General features: G+C 39.9%; 1 protein-coding gene across 1 annotated transcript in view; it reads left to right on the top strand.

Moving 5' to 3' along the window:
* Positions 1 to 1,925: 1,925 nt before the first annotated feature.
* Positions 1,926 to 20,598, top strand: part of Cfap299 (cilia and flagella associated protein 299) — a 465,505-nt gene continuing 446,832 nt past the window's right edge. Inside the window, exon 1 of the mRNA XM_051170815.1 lies at positions 1,926 to 2,086. Within this exon, the coding sequence (XP_051026772.1) occupies positions 1,973 to 2,086 (114 nt within the window). The 5' untranslated portion in view covers positions 1,926 to 1,972. The remainder of the gene's footprint in view (positions 2,087 to 20,598) is intronic.

Here is a 20,598-nt window from a genome sequence, read left to right on the forward strand (position 1 = left end):
TGCTCCTAGGATTTGTTTCGGTCTGTGTCCCGTATCACAAGTTTACTTTTTTTCTTTCTAATAAACAAACTTTGGTACTTGATTTTATCTAGCTCTTTATAATCTCTCTTTCCATCTGCACCCCCTGTGTACGAGAAAAGGACGATTGTTATTTTTGTGTTGTTAGTTTTTGCACCTGAAACTTTGGCCAAGTCATTTAATTAAATTCATCCTATCTCCAATTCTGAGGATAACACCGATGCTATTTTTTTTCTGGTGAGTTTGCTGTTGTGATTGAATGACATAGTGATTGTATGGTACTTAGGCCTGGTATGTGGGAAAATCAAATTAATTATCACACTACAGCAAGTTTCATATTCTGTGGGCCACAGTGTCAGAAACTTTTGTAATCTTTCTCTTGTCTTCAACACACCCAATAATGTCTCTGGTGAGGGAAGGAGGGGGGAGGGAGAGAGAGAAAGAGAGAGAGGGGGAGAGAGGAGAGAGAGAGAGAGAGAGAGAGAGAGAGAGAGAGAGAGAGAGAGAGAAAGAGAGAGAGAAAGAGAGAGAGAGAGAGAGATACTTGGAGTTTAATTTCCATAGTTTTCTAGATAATTATACAGTACAAATGGTTGGTAGCTGTTTATTTTAATAAGTTTATTACTTATTGAGCAATTTGGGGTCTTGAACAGTCCTGGCTTCTTTGTGTCCACAAATATTTCACACACACACACACACACACACACACACACACACACACACACACACACCCCAGACGGAAGAGATTTATAGCAGAATCTCATTTGATTTCTACAAGCGCTGGGAGGATTGTGAGCTCCTTTGACATAACACCGAGCTTTAGTGCTTCTAATGTACAAGTCAGTTGTCGTAAGAAATGTTTCAGGTGGGCGCATAAAATGTGCAGTTTTATACTCACAGAATTTTGGAGAAATGACTACGCAATGCCAGTGGTCCAGTGACATACATGGTTCCATTATTAGGGTTACCCCCATATTTTTAAGAAAAGGGAGGTTCAGGCAGGCAAGATTTTCAAGTAATTTTCTTAATTTTTATTTTATTTTATTTTTTTTTACACATAAATACAATACACTACATACAGCAAAAAGAACTATGAATCAATCGGGAAATAATATAAATTTTACGTTCATAGTGTCTTGGTTATTTGTATTTGACAACCTTGAAGAAAACATTTTTCCTCTCTTGGTGTCTAAAATTTTGAATGCAGATCAACATCTGTCATATCTCATCTCTATCTACTTAAAACATTGATGTAGACCTAAAAAACATCTTAACCCCTAAACAACTAAGCTTAGTTGTAAAACTAAACTATCTGGCCCTCAACCCCATCAGAGACTAGAGAAGGAATAAAAGCAATTATCTGAGTAGACAGGAAGTGCAGGTTAGCAGCTTCCAAAATGAGAAAATGTACTGCCTGAACAGTCACCCAAACTCTATAAAAATTCAACTTACCGAATTTTAAATAACAAGGAAAGGCTGAATGTAGGGATTAAGGAGGTCTTTAACGGTCCTGTCATTAAGGCTGTTTCGTTTGGGAAGTGTATAAATTGTTCCTTGCTCTCAAACGTAACAATAACTCGCTTTTAAGTTGCTAATTTTATAAAACTGAACTACGGCGCGTGTTATTTTGAAGTAGCCAGCAAGACTATTTCCCCTGGATTCTGTGACATTCTTCCTTCAAGGTGGTTTACTGCAAACACTGAGCAGACAGACACATTCGGACGGAAGGTCCTAGAAGAGCTATAGTTTTTAACTCCTCCTCGGTGGGAGTTTGCACGTCTGGGCTGACTTCTCAGGTGGTTAGTTAGCTAGTCAGGCGGAAGCCGGCAGAAACCGACTGGGGCGGGACCAGAGCAGCTCTCTCCCTCCCCCTCCCCCCGAGGCCCCGCCTCTCCCGGGCGCCCGGCCACGCCCCCAGCCTCGGTTGCTAGGGACCCGCCGTGGAGGTGCAGTCATGCTAGGTCAGGACGAGGGGCTGACCGCCGTGGACAACGTCGTCACCCAATTCAACACCTACGAAGACTTCTTGGACTCGCAGATCACCACGGTCGACCTGTACTACCTGGAGGTAAGCGTGGGTCCGACAGGCCGGCCGCGGCGGGGCTTGGTCGCCCCCTAGCGTTGGCGCAGCGGACGGTAAGTCGTTGGCTTTCGAGAAGCTTCCTGCGCAGGCTCCGGGAAGCCCCAGCTGTCCGAGCGCTGGTGTGTGGCGCGCTGAGGTTGCCAGACTCACTGTCCCTGTAAAATGGTAATGACAAAGGAATGAAGGCGCGAAAACAGTGGGAACCGGTTGCTGTGAGCACCTGTGGGCAGGGCGGCGGGAGGACACGAATGCAAGGGAAAACGTAGTTGGCTGGTTTTGCAAGGCCCAAGAGCCCCAAACTCAGAATTGCAGATCCCACAGCCCTGAGGCTACGTCCCTGTTCAGGAGAAACCATAATAGTCTGGGAAGGAGTTGAACCCTGCCAACTGCCCTCATCTCCCCTGTGCAAGGTAGTTACATAGCATTTTAGCCTGTAGACCCTTTAAAAAAAAAAAAAAAAACCTCAAACTCTGCATTAGAGTTTTACTTACAGGTGGACTACTTGAGTATTCGTTTGAAAAATGTTTTGCCTTCAAAATGTATTGTGTGTCACAGTATGAAAATGAATTTAAGTGAACAGAATTTGTTCTTTTTGAAATTATCAGTAAAAATAAGTGTATTTCAAACAAAACATGGTTTCTAAAACAACAATAAAAACAACAAACCAAGCTTTTAAGTGTATTTAACAGTAACTTTTAAAGTTACATTTGTGTGTATAACACACATGCACAAAAAGTCAGAGGCTCACTTGAAGGCGCTCCTGAACTTGTATTCTGTGTGCTTAGGGATCAAACTCAGGTCATCTGGCTTGATAACAGTACCTTTCCTCACTGAGCCATCTCTCCGGCTGTCCTTCCTCCCTCTTCCCCTCCCCCCCTTCGCCCTTCCTCTCCCTCTCTCCCCCTCTCTGTCTCTGCCTCTCTCTCTCTCTCTCTCTCTCTCTCTGTCTATCTATCTATACACACACACACACACACACACACACATATGTATAGACACACACATATTTTGGAGACAAGGTTTTTCTGTGTAGCCTTGGCTATGCTGGAATTCACAGAGATCTGACTGCCTCTGCCTCCCAAGTGCTGAGTGCTGTGATTACAGGCGTGAGCTACCACCACGAGGCCACAATTAATATTTTAAGCCCACAGAAGTTACTTTTCCTAGTATCTAAGACACTGAAATGAAGGAAAAAATAATGCTGCTTGTCTGTATTTACACACAAGCTCTTGAATGTTAAAAAAAAAAAAAAATCCTACAAACGAGGAAATGTGAGCAATGAGTCTCTTAATAAATAAAGTCATCTTCGTAGCCCAGGTGGAACACTACCAAACTTAAGGCTAACAGTGAGGACAGGTTTTAATGTGTGTGTGTGTGTGTGTGTGTGTGTGTGTGTGTGTGTGTATGTGTATATGTATATATATATATATTTTTTTTTAAGACACAGATTTGATTTTCAGGTAAGAAGCTAAAAATGTTAATGTTGGTTACAGGTGAGAAATTACTAAAGTGCCATCACTTAGAACTGTAGAAATATCCAAAACCGAGAATGGTAACACTGTTGAGGGAATGACATGTGCTCTTATGTTTGGAATGATGTAGAACATTTTAACTTTCATGAAAAAATAAGATGGGGTGGAATAATGATAATAAAGCAACTATATATGTAAAACATAAGGCAACTATATATACGTACTTATATAGTTTCACACATATATAACTATATATGTACGGTTACATAGCTTTATCTAGATACTAAAACTATGTATGTATATATAAAGTAAGTATGTATAGCTACACATAGTTGCTTTAATAGCTTTAACATTTCACTTAATTGTTTTGTGTTTATGTCTATTTTCAGGTGTAGAAATGGAATTTCAAATTGACTTAAAACCCCAAATCACACAGCTAAGTCTCACAATTCACAGATATTCTGACTGTAATACATTATCCTTAATTTATCACTTAAAATTTGTCCCATTCAAATAAGCTCAAGAGACCTCTTGCACAATACCGTAATTATAGTTAATAACAATATATTCTCAAAAGTGCTAAGACATAGCTTTAAAATGTTTTCACGATAAAGAATACAATGTCTAGTTAGCACATATTAATTATCTCCATTTTATCTATTCTATGGTGTGGTCCTGTTCCCAGTACAGAGCTGGTGTGGAGGTCAGAGGGCAACTTGTGGGAGTTGATTACTTCCTTCCATCCTGTAAGTCCCAGGGATCAAATTCAAGTCACCAGGCATTGGGGCAGTGTTGAGCCATCTCATTGGCCTGAATGACAACCTTTAAAGTGCTGCTGCCTGTGGTCACTGAGGTTCTCAAATGTGGCTGCAAGGTAATGCCTGTTTACGTCACAGAGAAAGCAGACTCCCCAGACTCCTGCCAATAGTATCACAGAAAACTACTCACAGACGGTGCCATTTAAAGTCACCCCTTTTCTTTCTTTCTTGTTTTTGTTTTTTAAAAGATTATTTTATGTATGAGTGCCTTATCTGAATGTACATCTGCAGGCCACAAGAGGGCATGAGTTCACAGTACAGATGCCTGTGAGCCACTTTGTGGTTGCTGGGAATTGAACTCAGGACCTCTGGAAGAGCAGCCAGTGCTTTTAACCTCTGAGCCATCTTTCCAGCACCTCCCTCTTGTTTTCTTTATTTAATAGGAAACTGACTCAAGTTGGAATGGGTTAAATTTTTATTTTAATTTTAAACATTGACACAATTATATTTATCTTGTACGATGTGTTATTTTGAAACACCCACACCATAGAAGAGCTAAAATAGGGATAATTAATATGTGCTAACTAGAAATTATATTCTTTATTGTGAAAACATTTAAAAGCTATGTCTTAGCACTTTTGAGAATTTATTGTTATTAACTATAATTACGGTATTGTGTAAGAGGTCTCTTGAGCTTATTTGAATGGGACAAATTTTAAATGATAAACTAAAGATATTGTATTATAGTCAGAATATCTGTGAGCTATGAGACTTAGCTATGTGATTTTGGGTTTTAAATCAATTTGAAATCACATTTCTACATCTGAAAATATGGAAAGGCTGGCCTAAGAAGTATTCAAAACTTTTTTGAAATTAAAACTTCATTATAAATGTTTAGCAAATTAAAATCACCACATAGTAAAATTAGCCAGACTCAAAGTCTATACGTTATGTCAGTCAAATTATGAGTTATCTACACTTTTTAAAAATTTATTTATTTATTTATTTATTTTTTACATATACATTTATATTATTACACTTATATACAATAAACTACCTATAGCAAGAAGAACCATGACACAATCAGGAATTATATAAATGTTACATCTTAGTGTTTTGGTTATTTGTATTTGACAGCCTTGAAGAAAACATCTTTCTTTTTTTTTCCCTTTTTAAAATTAATTTATTCTGATTACATCTAAAATTTTATCCCCTTGTTGGTCTCCTCTCATTCCTCCCTCCCTCCCTCCTTCACCCCATTCCCCTACCCTAGGTCTGTGACAGAAGGGGACCTCCCTCACCATATGGTCACAGCCTATCAAGTCTCATCTTGGTAGCCTTCCTATTCTTTCTCTGAGTGCTACCAGTCTTCCCTACCAAGGAGAAGTGGTCAAATATTGGGCACCAGAGTTCATGTCGGAGTCAGTCCTCACTCTCCACATGACTGTGGATAATGTCCTGTTCCTTGGCTAGATCTGAGTAGGGGTTCAATATTTACTGCATGTATTGTCTTTGGTTGGTGCAGTAGCTTGAGCAGAACCCCCTGGGTCCAGATCTGCCCATCATAATGTTCTTCTTGTAGATTTCTAAGACCCTCTGGATCCTTCTATTTCTCTATTCTCCCATACTTCTCTCACCTAAAGTCCCAATAGGAGGTTCCGACGTCAATCCCAATTTCCTCGAATTGCTGAGAAACACTTAAAGAAATGCTCAACAGCCTTAGTCATCATTGAAATGCAAATCAAAATGACCCTGAGATTCTATCTTACACCCATCAGAATGGCCAAGATCAAAAACTCAAGTGACACCACATGCTGGCGAGGATGTGGAGAAAGAGGACCACCCCTTCGTTGCTGGTGGGAGTGCAAACTTGTACAACCACTTTGGAAATCAATCTGGCGCTTTCTCAGAATACTGGGAATAGGGCTTCCTCAAGACCCACCTATACCACTCAGAATATACGGAGAAGGTGCTCCACCACACATCAAGAACATATGCTCAACCATTTTAATAGCAGCCTTATTCATAGTAGCCAGAACTTGGAAACAGCCTAAATGTTCCTCAGTTGAAGAATGAATGAAGAAACTGTGGTACATTTACACTGTGGAAATCTACTCATCTGTTAAAAACAAGAAAATCCTGAAATTTGTGTGCAAATGGATGGAATTAGAAATGATCATATTAAGTGAGTTAACCCAGACTCAGAAAGACTCACATGGTATTTACTCACTTATAATTGGACACGAGCCCAACAGGGATGTCCCCTGAAAGTCTTCACTTAACAGGAGATTTGGATTAATGCGGGGACCTCCTATCTACACTTTTTTTTCATGAACTTTTGTATTTAATCTATTTATAGTCTCCTGTTTTTTCGCCTTCCAGCCCCACCCTCACCTCTTCCTCTCCCTCCTCTTCTCATAGAGGGGCTGCCAAACCACCGTGGCACATCTGTGCAACACAACCATGCACATCCCTTTCCACTGAGGCCAGACAAGAGAGCCCAGCTTTGAGAAAGAGATCCAGGGCAGGCACCATTGTCAGAGATACCTCCTGCTCCCCCCACCCCCTCTCAAGTTGTTATGGGACCCACATGAAGATCAAGCTGTATCTGCTACATATGTGTAGGGGGCCTAGGTCCAGCTCATGCCTACTCTCTGGTTGGTGGCTGTCTCTGTGAATCTCCATGGGCCCAAGTTAGTTGACTCTGTAGGTCTTCTTGTGGTGTCTTTGGCTCTCACAATCCTTTCTTCCACTCTTGCACAAGACTCCCTGGGCTCTTCCTATTATTTGTCTGTGGGTCTGTGCATCTGTATTCATCAGCTGCTGGATGAAGTTTTCCAGAAGACAGTTATGTGAGGCTCCTGTCTGCAAGCATAGCAGAGTATCATTAATAGTGTCAGGGATCAGCTCTCTTCCATAGGGTGGGTCTCAAGTTGAGCCAGCCATTGGTTGGTCATTTCCTCAATCTCTGCTTCACCTTTATCCCTACACTTCTTGCAGGCAAGATAAATTTTTGGTTGATGGTTTTTATGGGTTGGTTGGTATCCTCCTCCCTCATAGAATGAGTTTGGCAATTATTCTGTTTTTATTTTTTGGAATACTTTTAGGAGTGTTGGTATTAGCTCTCCTTAGAATGTCTAGTAGAATTCTACACTAAAACTATCTGGCCCTGGGGTCTTTTTGGTTGGGAGACTTTTAATATCTGCTTCTATTTCCTTAGAGGTTATAGAATTATTTAACTTGTTTACCTGATCTTGATTTAATTTTGGTAAGTAATACCTATCAAGACAGTTGTCCATTTCATTTAGATTTTCCAATTTTGTGGGGTACAGCATTTTGAAGTAAGACCTAATGATTCTTTGTGTTTCCTCGGTGTCTGTTGTATGTTTCAGAGGGTTTGGAAGACTGTGGTTACAGAACTTATTTCCCTTCATCTCCTACTGGCTGTGGTGTGGAACTGGCTGTATCCCTTAGGTTTGGCCATCTTCTCTTGTGTGAGTTCCAGGCCTCTTTGCAGGCCTGTTGTAGGAATTTCTTCCTCCCATATCCTGGTGTATGTTCCAGTGTTAATAGTGGCTTCCAACTGTTGCTTGCCCTGGGTCCTGTCCCATTCTCTGATGGTTTCTGTGAACTCTGTCCATATCACTGTGTTGCTATTGTTTTTAGTTGCTCCTTTTGTCCAATGACTTGCTGCCATACAGCCCTAATCTCTGTGTTGCCGTTTAGCATTTCAAATATACACTGAGCATGCAAATAGCACATGTGTATAATAATCTTACAATTATTATACATTAATTATACATTATACACATTATATTTTACAAGAAACTTGTTTAGGAAGAAAAGTAGGTAGGGAGAGAAATAATGACACCATCTTAATTATCTGATGAGCCAGAGGATGAGGAGTGTGGTTTGGAGGATGAAAGTTACAATTCTCCATCTTCTACTCTTTTCTTGTGTTTACTAGATAATGACGAAGCACTAAAACCACTTTATTGCAGTAGCAGCAAACTGCATTATCTTTGCTGAGCTAATTAACAATAACTTTTCTATAAGCTAGTATCATCTGATTACACTAATCACTTCAGTGAGTGTACAAATCATTGAAAAGTTTCAGCAAAATAGCCAAGCTATGGTTTTTTAGATTCATTTCTGATCACCTGTCTCTTTGACTAAGCACAGCCCTTCACTTTAGTGCCTACCTGTGACTACTGGAAAAATAAAAGCCCTAACTGAATTGCATTTCTCAGGTAAGGGATGAAGAGATGTTAAAACGATGAAAATGTTTTCCTAGATAATGGATCCCAGTCATGGGTTGATTATTTACAGATCTAAACAACATGAAATTTGGCTCATACCAGTTTCCAATTATTTAGAAAGTAGGAATAAATTAATGATAGAAATAAAACATTTTGGGCTAAGGATACAGCGCAGTGGTAGAGTGATTGTAGTCATGCTTGAGGCCCTATGTGCAATCCTAAGTACTGGCAGAACAACAACAACAACAAAACCCATATGCTTACACGCACGCACACACACACACACACACACACACACCACACCACAACCAAGTAAATACATCCTCCAAAACAAACAGTTCTGGACAGAAGTGTAAAATTGTAGGTGAAACTGTAGGGAAAACCCCAAAACAGTACACCATGATTATGTAATAAGCCAACTAATTAAGTTTCTCCATTGTTGATTATATGAAAGTATTGTTCCTTTTGAAAAACTCTTAATTCATATATTTTAGAGTTATCTGTAGTCTTATGTTTATTCACAGGAACTATGTCACAACATGATTGTTCTTCCTTTAAATGGAGTTGTATTTTGTAGTACTTCCCCCATGTAGAAATATGAAGTTAACTCATGGATAGCAATTCTGACCAGCGACAAAACTTAGCCTTTTATTTCTGAAATCTTATCATGATGATAAAGGTCAAATACTTGAGCCTGATCTCTTTCTCAGTGTCTCAAACACATCTGCAAATTCCTCATTCTGTGTATTTACAGCATACATCATTCAGTTCTTATTTATAATAACTACTGGTATTATCCACTGAGGCAAGTGGAGAAGTGGAAAGAATTCCCAGGGAGAGTGTAGAGTGAGAAGAACATGGACCTTGCGAGAAATGTAGGAGAACAGCAATTCCTTGCAGCTTGGGTGTGGAAGTATTTTGCACAGACTCCAATGAGAGGGAGAACAGAGAAGTAGAAGGGCCCAGAATCAAAAAGCAGGCATAGAACATAGCTTTAAACCCATGATAAATGTTTATACAAAAACAAGAGAAACTAAATCCAATGAATGCTATTATTAAAAGCAGATGGGACATCCATCAAACACTTGTACCCAATAAAGTATCAGCATCTATGCAGAAGAAAAGCGTAGCAAAACCGTGAGGCACCTGAAGGACGCAGGCTGAGGAAGCTGTGGAAACAGGCATTCAGCTCCAGGGCAAGCAGTAGTCCAGTCTGAGATAAGCACGTGAAACCAGAAGGCGTTTGGCCTTCTCTTAGTGCATGAGTACACAGTATCTCTAAAGGAGTAGACACTGGAATCTGGGACCTTCTTTAAAAGGTCTGTAATTTTTTCATATTTATATATCAATATATTTTGGTCATATTCTTTCCCCTGCTCCAACTTCGCTCAGAGTGTCCCCAATTCAAATTCATGCTTACTTTTATCTCTGTTTATAAAAAGAAAACAGCAGCCATGTATAGACTGGACCTAGGCCCCTATACAGATGTAGCTGATGGGCAGCTCAGGCATCATGGGGGACCTTAGTAGGGGAGCCAGGGGTGGCGGGGGGGGGGGGGGGGGGGGGGGGGAGAACGCTGTCTCTGACATGGACTCAGTTGCCTGCTTTTTTATCACTCTCCCCTGGTGGGGCTGCTTTGCCAGGCCACAGGGGAGGAGGACGAGCCTAGCCCTGATGCAGCTTGATGAGCTGAGGGAGGTGGGTGGGAGCCCCCCTTTTCTGAAGACTATGAGAGGAGGGAGAGGGAGGGGAGGAGGGGGGCACAATTGGGATTTGAATGAAAAAATAACTAAATAAAAATGTAAAAAGAAAACAAGAAAAATAACAAAAAATGAAAATCAAAACAAACAAACAAAAGAATATCAATAAGACAAAAATTACCCAAGCAGCACAGAAACCATAGAGTTCATGTTTTTTGAGGTGTGGAGCTTGCCCTGCATTGTAGTTAATATATCCAGTGGCACATCTTTAGAGAAAGTGAAAATTTCCAGCAGGTATCAACTGAAAAGAGCTATTGGTTAGGGGTAGGACTTGGTGTCCACCTCCCACCGATTGTGCTGGGGTTTTGCTTGTTTTGAGCCTGTGCAGGTTTTAGGCATGCAGTCACAGTCTCTGTGAGTCCGTGTGTGCACCAGTCCTATTTTGTCTAGAATATGCTGCTTTTGTGGTGGCATCTACCACTTCTGGCTCTTAGGATCTTTCTTTTTCCCCTTTCATATAAGCCTTGAGGGGAGAGGCTTAAGACATGCAATGTCACCACTATAGAGACTGTGGGATGTGGGGGAGCGAGGCCGACTAAGGACGTCTCGCACAGTAGGCAGCTTTTTCCAGAGCGCCAGACAGTTTACTCTGAGGGTTAAGAGAAATCATACGAGTAAAGATCTTATGAGTTCAAGCTGCATACAATCATAAAAAAAATGCTTTTCCAGAGAGGATATAAAGGGTAGTTTAAACATTTAATTGAACACCAACATCAAGCAATAATTAGTAACCTAAAGTAAATTCACTCCAATCTGCTGTACCCGTGAAGAGCACAAAACCACATTCCCCAAACAATCCCATGATTTGAAGAAACTGAGGTAATAAGACTCATCTTATTTTCTTGGAATGTTCTCACAAGCACTCAGAATTCTCCTAGTATGACACAGTTCCTGGGCCATGTTCTGACAATCCCATATAGAGCTGAGTGCTCCAAAGTCTCTCACTGTGTGTACACTGCCCAGCGGTGTGTCTCCGTGTTAATTACCATCTACTACAAGAAGAAGCTTCTCTGCTGCATCAACAGTGTCATCCAGAGCCATTTCACTGCTATATTCTCTTATAGCAGAATAATAGCAATAGCTTTCCCCCTAGACCCAGGACCTATCTGGCCTCAGTGTCTTTGCTACTTTAGCAGTGTCAGGTGTGGATTCCATTTAAGGGAAGCCTTAAGTACAATGAAAAGGAGGTTGGCTTGTCTCGCAACATTTGTGCCACTATAGTGCCAGCGTATCTTTCAGGCAGGTCTCTGTTTTAGATTGCAGAGTTTATACCTGGGTGATGCTGATGATTACTTTTATCCTCCAGCAGTGTGCAGAGTGTCTTCTAGGTCTATGAATGCTAGTCAGTAGCTCAACTGCTTGGTGTTCAATGACACGAGAAATTTGTAGGGCATAATATCTTTGGCAATAGTCTGATGTTTTGGGGCACCTTTGGGCAACAATTTAACAAGATGTAGCCTATTCATGGTACTGAAGATTTTACTTGGTGCCATAAGATGTCTAGTTGGGGAATTGTCTCTTTTATTATATTTTAACTCCATTTAATTTTATTTCATAGATGTGTACATTTAATAAAGCTTCTATAATAGTAGGTTTCTATATGGCTTTTGAAAAGGCCTTTAGTGTTTGTTGTATCTTCATTGTTTTATTATTCTTTCCCTTCTGTTCCCATTTAATCCTATTCTAGTTTCTCCTTTATCTGCTTATAACACTCAGTCTATTTCTCCTTTCTTAGAAGTTCCTCTTTTTACCATGCCTCACCCTGGTCCCTTACTGGCTGTCTAACCGCAGTGATTATTAAGATTGAAAAACACGTATATAAAGTTTAAGAGCCAATATCCACATAAGAGGAAAATGCAGTATTTGTATTTTGAATTTAGATTAGCACACCCATTTATCTACAGACTCATAATTTCTTTTTTCTTAACAGCTGAATAATAATTCCATTGTGTACACGTACCACATTTTCATTATATATTTATTGGTTGATTAATATCTAAGCAGTTTCCAGTTTCTGTCTATTTATGAGTAAAGGGATGAGCAAGTATCTCTGTAATAAGGTATATGCCCAAGAATAGCAGAGCTGGAGCTTATGGTAGATATATTTTAAGCTTTTGGAGGGAACCTCCACACCAGTTTCCATAGTGGCTATATCAGTTTGCATTTCCACCAGTTATAAATAAGTGTTCCCCTTTCCCCACATCCTAGCCAGCATATGCTGTTATTTGTTTTATTGATCTTGGCCATTCTGACTGGGACAAGATGAAATTCCAAAGTTGTTGTTGTTGTTGTTTTTAAACAAAATACCAATCATTTGATTTTACCAATAATGGCTTCAGAGCCAGATGCAAGGGTAAAAGCCTGCTAGGTCAGAGAGGCAGAGAAAGCACCCAGCTTACTTTCCTCCTCACTAGACATCCCAAAAGAAAGAAGGAAGCTCTTCCTATCCATCTCAAAAAACTCTCAAACTGAATGTCCCTCTTTCCTGTGCATGTCTCTATTCATCCTCCTGACTTCCTCTTTCTATGTTTTTTTTTCTCGGTTGATTCATTGTCAACTGGTTGCTTGCTCCGCCTGTTGATGTAGGGTTAACTTTACTTAATCCTATTTGGAATACTCAAGCAGAAAGCTCTTGGATTGAAGGTGTGTGCTAGGGCTGAGCCACGCCACAACTAGAAACAGGTTTTTCCAGTAAACAACACAATCCTGGGGTTCACAGTGTGATCAAATATCCTGTAATACTTCCCTTTTTTGTCTAAATGAAAAAAGAAGAATTTTTAACTCAACACAGTAAGAATATTTACACTAATAGAGCTATTTTTGCCAAACTTTCCACAAGTTCCAGTTTGGTTGTATCTAGTAGTTTTAGGATTAACTATTTTTTGAGTTCAAAGTTCTTTAAAATGTTTATATCAGTCTCCTATGAACTTGACAATTTGAATGTCCTGAGCAGTTTGTAGTCTGAAGCTGATCTTTGGGTGGTGGTTGTCAGCATAGTGGCAATCCTGCAAGGCAGAATATAGCAGTTTACCCAAGAGTACCCACTGTTGCACAGAACCTGGCAGCAGTCTTTCCTAGTGGTAGTGTCACCACAATCTAGCAGACTAGTCATTGCTGGGCCCCATCATCCTGGAGTCCTCAAAGATAACTTTTAGGAATGGTAGAAAACTTAAACATTTTAAATACCATATTCAACAGATCTCAGAAAGGTTTGAGGACCACAATCTGTTAAATACATCTGAGACACACAAGCTTTGTTCCTACTTATTTGTTTCAGACTCAAACTTTAAAACACGTACAGCAAGCTAGATGAAGCTTATTTGTAGAACGAGTTAGTGCCATGACAGAAAGTCTGAATATACATAATAATCTTATAGATTTTTGAGATAATATTTATACCTTAAGAAAAGTTTTAGAGTCAAATAAAAATCAAAACTCTCCATGGTTAGTGTTGGGGTAGGGTTTTGTTTATATATTTCCAACTAAGATATCTGGAGATGACTGAAAAAGTGAAACATCTGAAAATATGTCCAAAGAAAAAGAGTAAAAAGAAAAAGAGTGATATTGCCCTCCTCCAGCTTATCTCTGCTGCCCTCTACAGACATAAGTGGCAAATAGTCTTTTTGTGGTCCCAATTCAGTCAAAAATTAAAGCTGGCTCTGGGGTTGTGCGGGGCTCTCCTTCTCTAAACCCACTCATGCTTGGTAAAGGAAAATCTGATATCTCCATCTCATATCAGAACAGCTGCTTGGTATGGAACAGAGGAAAAAATAATGTAAATCGCTGTAATTCTTATGTGCCTGTTTTTGCCTCCCAAGTCTTGGAATTAAAGGTGTGTGCGTCTCAAGTGCTGGGATTAAAAGTGTGAACCACTGCCTGGCTGTGGATTCCTTATAGTAGTTATTCTCATAGGGTTTGTCCTGGTTTAATTTGGTTCCCCATTACCTCTTAAATTTTAGTGTTGGGGTAAACTTTCCAGTTTTTTGAATGTGCAATCCATCATTCTTGTTGACTTATTCTGTTGTTTCCTGGCAAATTTTAATATTCTAGTCTTAATTAAATGTAATGCCAATTTATTCTCTATATTTTATATTATATGAGGTTTATTAAATGAGCACATGGGGGTGGAAAAAAGGGGGAGTGGTACCGCAGAGAGAGACAAAGACAGAGGCAGAAAGAGTAAGAAGAAGAGCTTATTCACTATTTATTATTTTTAGATGTTTTGTTTGTATTGCATGTATGAGCTACATAAAATTTGATGTCTTTGCTAAGATTTGCTAAGTTTTGAAATTTCCATTCATGCCTCCCATGACCAGATACCTTTGCCACTTATCTGCCAGTTAATGGTTTTCCATTTTGATGACCATATAGCTATACCATTGCGCATGCACCATCAATTGGGGAAGATAGAGGTTTTTTGCTTTCCTAGTTGTTTGCTTTATATCCAATAGGGCTGCACTGATTTTGTGGTTCCTTCCTCAGTATTGGCCAATTTGACCCCCTGTTCTATAGGCTGCCACATTCCATGAGTTTTGGTTCCATCACTAAACCATGTGTTAGCCAAATGTTGTGCCCATTCCAGGGATCCCCACAGTTCAATAGGTAGCTGTTTTGAGTGAAGGGTGAGTAGTTTAGGAATGGAGATTATAGGCAACTGAGCTATGTAGTCAGTGAGGGAAGGCACAGACCCCTTTGCTACCACATCCTGGTCACAAAGGAATTCAGATAGGTACCAGTTCTACTGTGTAGTAGCTTCTGTGGCTGAACCTGCGAAGGACTCTGCCTTTAAATGGATCCAATCCACCATTGTAAGGAGCGCCCTTATGACCATAGGGTGGTTGGCAATGACTGAGCATAAGGTACTCCATACTCTCATAAAATGTCCAGATTTGTTTCTCAAAGGGAGAATATTTTATTCTCACTATATGGAAAGTGTTTGCAGTAGAAACCAGTAGGCAAATATTTGTGGACTTCTTTATTTCAATGAGAGTCCCCAGATGCCAATTCATAAATAATATGATCTCCATAGTTACAGTATCATCTGGTTAAATATTGGTCAGGGTAGGATGCATGGAGATGAGCTTACCAGCAGTCACAAAAGCTGCTCTTTGTTTCTGTCCCCATTGGAAATTAGCTGCCTTTCTAGTAACCCTGGAGAGGATTTATAACAATCTGTAAATATGGTATGATGTCTCTAGTGTGCAAACATACTAATTAGGAGCTGTATCTGAGTTTTGTCCTTGGGTGGCAAGATTAAAGGTGTGCACTACCACCACCTTGTCCAGGTAACTCTAGAATTTACAAAACAAGGAATTTATATAGAGATCCTCGCTGGGATTAAAGTCATGGGCCTGCTCAAATATTTTATCTTAGCCCCAAATCACTCCAACTCTTAAAGATTTAGAAAACAAGTTTGAACTACTTAAAATATTTTAAATCTTTTAACTGTGTTTTTAGTGCCAAACAACAACAAAAAATTCCTTTTTATTTAAAAAGAAGAAAACACAAAAGCTTATGTCCATGGTGGCATAGGCCGTGTGGCAATCTACAGTCTAACATTCTAACATGGAATGAAGACACATGGTTTTAGAAAACCCATTTTTTATTTCATGCCAGTAAAAAAGTGTACCTTTTGTAAATTATAATTTAAAATATTATTAGTTTTTATTTTTATTTTTTTTTATACCTGGTAATTTTTTTTTTAATATCTGATATTTGTTAGCCTTTATAAGTTAGTTTGGACTGAATGATCAAGCTGTCTGATGAACCATTGCCTCTCCTTATTCTGGAAATCCCTCCTGTTCCAATATAATCTTTATAAATTTTGATGATATTCACAGATATTTTTCTCTTTTGGAAACAAAGGGAAAAGTCTTCCCCAATGTAACAGATATCCTGGTTTCCATTTTAAGGTCAACACATCTTTAAAATACACAGATTGATTTAATTGAGCAGTTTCCCCCCTACTATCCAATGTCCGTCTGTAGTTAGAGTTAATAAGGACCTAGGTAATCTATCTTTGTCCTTATTACCTCTTTCTGTTTGTTAATCCCATCTTTTAAAGTATCCTTAGCTCTTTCTATAACTGCTTGTCCTGCAGGATTGTGTGGCATACCTATAATATGCTCTATGTTATACTATGCCAAAACAATTTCATTTTACTAGATATAGATGCTGGAGCATTATCAGTCTTAACTTGTATACGTATCCCAATAATAGCCATAATTTCTAAATAAACGTGTAATTACAATATCAGCCTTTTCAGAACTTATAGCAGTTGCCCATTGAAATCCTGAGTGCGTGTCTATAGTATGGTACACATACTTTAATTTTCCAAACTCTGAAAAATGAAACACATCAATTTTCTAAATTTCATTTCTTTGGGTACCTTTTGGGTTACTTACTACAGGTAATGGAGTTTGGTTATACAAAATAGAACATTTCCTTATCATTTCCTTGGCTTCTTGCCAAGTGATAGAAAAATCTTTCTTCAAACCTTTGTTGTTAACAAACTTAGTTTTACAATGTAGCTTAGTTGTTTAGGGGTTAAGATTTTTTACATCTAGATAGGTGTTCTAAGTTGATAATGACAATATTTGATGGAGATTGATTTACATTCAGAAATTTAGATGCACCAAGATAAGAAAGATGTCTTCTTCAAGGCTGTCAAATACAAATAGCCAGAACACTAAGAATGTAACATTTATATAATTCCCGATTGTGTCACGATTTTTCTTGCCATAGGTAATTTATTGTATATATGAGTAATAATATGAATGTATATGTATAAAAATAAAATAATTTTTAAAACATACTGTTTTTTAATGAAATTTAAAATTTCCTTCTTGACTTCTGCATTGACCCAATTTTCATTCAGTAGTCAGTTATTTAGTTTCTATGAGTTTGTAAACTTTATGTTGTTTCTGATATCCCGATTTAATCTATGGTAGCCACATGAGATGTAGGATAGCATTTCAAAATTTTAAGTATCTTTCGAGTCTTTCTTTATGCCCTAATATGTAGTGAATTTTGGGGAAAGTTCCATGTGTTGTTGAGAAGACAGTATTTTCTTTAGTCTTCGGGTGGGATGTTCTATAGATGTCTGCTAAGTCATTTGACTCATATAATATAATTCAAGCATTTCTTTGTTTAGTTTTTGTCTGGATGACCTATACATTGGTGAGCGTGGGGTACTGAAGTCACCCACTAGGCCTGTGTGGGGGCTAATATGTAATTTTAGCTATAATATTGCTTCTTTTATGAACTTGGATGTCTTTGTATTTGGTTCATTGAATTTCAATATCCTCTTGGTGCATTTTCCTTTAATAAGTATATGGTATCCCTTCTCTATCTCCTCTGATTAGTTTTGAATTGAAGCCTACTTTTTCAGATATTTAAATAGACACACTTGCTTGCTTCTTGGTTTTATTTGCTTGCAATATTTTTTCATCCTTTTGTTCTAATGTGATACCCCTGTCCTTGATTGTGAGGTGTTTCTTAGATGCAACAGAAAGATGGATCCTCTTATTTTCACTTTTCCCCTTTCCCTCCTCCCCTCCAGGTCCCACCCTCCTTCCCTCTTCCCTCTTCCCCCATCTCCCTTCTTCTACTCCTCAGAAAAGGGGAGCCCCCTCAGTAACCCACCCCAGCTAATAAGTCACATCAGGACTGAATGTATCCTTTTCCCTGTGGCCTGGTGAGGCAGCCCCACGAGGAGAAAGTGTTAGAAAAGCAGGCAACAGAGTCCGTAATAGAGACAGCCCATGCTCCCCTTACTAGGGGACCAACATGAAGACTGAGCTGCTCATTGGCTACATCTGAATAGGGGGGCTAGGTCCAGTTCATGCATTGTCCATGGTTGGTGATTCAGTCTCTGCAAGCCCCTCTGAGCCCAGCTTAGTTGGCTCTGTCAGTCTTCTTGTGGAGCTCCTGTCCCCTCTGGGTTCTTCTATCCTACTCACTCCCTCTTCTGCAAGACTCCCTGCACTCTCCCCCATGCTTGGCTGTGGTCTCAGCCTCTATTTTGATCTACTGCTGCATGGAGCTTCTTAGAAAACAGCTATGCTAGGCTCCTGTCTGCAAACATAGCAGAGTATCATTAATAGTGTCAGAGGTTGGCTCTCTCCCATGGGGTGGGAGGCATATTGCTTTCACTATTTATGTTTATGCCTTTGCTCTGGAGTTAGGAAGTTTGAAGTGTTCCTTGCTAAGGTATCTTCTCTGGTCATTGTTGGGTGGGTATTTTGTTCATTGGTTGATTTTGATCATTCAGGGTCCTAGCCAAGTGTGGTGGTTGTGGGGTTTCTGAGTTCCAGGCAAGTATGGTGGCTGTGGGACTGCTGGTAGAGAGCAGGTCTGGATACGAGGCATGTATGGATTATGTGGGGTCCTTTGTAGGGAGCTGTTTCCTGGTTGCTGGGGAGTCACAAAGGGATGGAGGTGAGCTAGACTGAAAGACTGAGTGGCAGCAAAAAAGTAGGAGGACCCTGAGTCTACACCAAGAGGCAAGTGCCAAAGGCATAGGGGTTCAGGCTGCAGAGGGACTAAGGGTAAGTATAGAAAGATCAGAAGGGAGGACAGGAAAGAGGATGAGGGCCCTAACTGAGTCTCAGCCTAGAACAGTAGCTTTGAGTCCCCGTTAGAGAGGTTCTATGAGTTGCTGGGGTCACATAGCACTGCAGTTTGGCTGGAAAGGCTGGATGGGCTTCCAAGGAGATTCCAGCTCTGCATCGATATCCTGAAAGCTCTTGAAACTACCTTCTGTCATTCCGTTTTAGATTATTTAACACTATTAAGATGTTGGAATGGAACCAATATTCAACAGAACAGGGTCAAAAAAGACAAAACTTAAAAGATAAGGCTTAGGTAAAAGTAAGGGACTATGAGGATTAGATTTTGTGGTGAAAAAGATGTTTCCAAAGGAGGGAGGCAACCAATAGTCCTACCTGCTATGCTGCCTATGAACCACATCAGCAACAAGCAAGGCAGGAGAACCCTACAGGTGCAGTAGTGGCGCACATACTTTGGTGGTAACTAACAGCACTCAGTTACTGGAGGAGATTCTACAACCACTAATGTACTAAACTGACTTCTGTGAGCAGGTTCACCAAGAGAGCTCAACTTTATTCAGGGTAAACAAAGGCTATTTAGTTCTTTTGGGTGGCGGGGGTTGGGGGGGGGGATGAGAGGGTTTCCAGGGTAGGTGTATACTATTGGCTGGAGCTTACTGTACCAGGAATGCTTCATGGTCCAGGAATTCCAGATAACTCCTGGGGCAGGTTCTTATCAGGAGAAAGGAAGAAAAACCTGTATTTTGATCATGAATTACCCTCAGGGGTGGGGCTTGTACTTAGAGAGTCAATCCAAATGAATTCAGGCAGAGAGAAAGAAGGCCCCTGCTGAGAAAGGGAGTCTTCCATTCTGCTCAGTAGAGCTGTCTGGACATGGTGGACTGAGACCTCAAACAGTAGGATCTTCCAGCACTCCTCCCTACCATCCTTCAATGCTTCACAGCCACTTTTTTCATTAATTGGTATTGCATATATGTATTTGTATATAGTTGTATATTCCAAAATACAACCTGTTGAGTTCATATAATGTTACTTGTATGTATGCATTCATGAATGTCTATTTGGTACTGGACAACCAATTGGTATGTTCTTTCCTGGAGATGACCACCTGTCCCACTCCCAGCTTTATTCAGTTGCCTGAAGGCTTTTGTGAGGTTAAGGACTTACGGACTTTTTTTGTTTTGTTTTGTTTTGTTTTGTTTTGTTTTCATTCAGTTTGGCATATTCATTGGTTTCCTCCTCATTAAGCTTTCATTTGAGCAGTCATGTTGGTTAGACTTTAAAGGTATAGCTTCTGGTATTGTAGAGACCAAACCAACCCCATTTTGTGCTCAGGGCCTGAAAACTTGACCCCCCTAGAGTTTTCAGGGAGAGCCACCAATGTACAGAGAGCAATCATTCCTAGACATGAGTTATTAAGGGGAAATCTCAGTGCCTAGCTTGATATGATATCTCTTTAAAAGTCACTGGTCAGAAAGGCTGTGGGGCCCCCAACAGCACTTTCTTTTTCTTCTAGACAGGGTTTCTCTGTGTAGCCTTGGCTTTCCTGGACTTACTTTGTGGACCAGGCTGGCCTCAAACTCACAAAGATCTGTCTGCCTCTGCCCCCGAGTGCTGGGATTAGAGTTGTGCGCCACCACACCTGGCCCCAACAACACTTTTAGCTGGATGGCCAGAT

Source organism: Acomys russatus, chromosome 28 (genome assembly GCF_903995435.1).
Source record: "Acomys russatus chromosome 28, mAcoRus1.1, whole genome shotgun sequence".
Classification (NCBI taxonomy): Eukaryota; Metazoa; Chordata; class Mammalia; order Rodentia; family Muridae; genus Acomys; species Acomys russatus.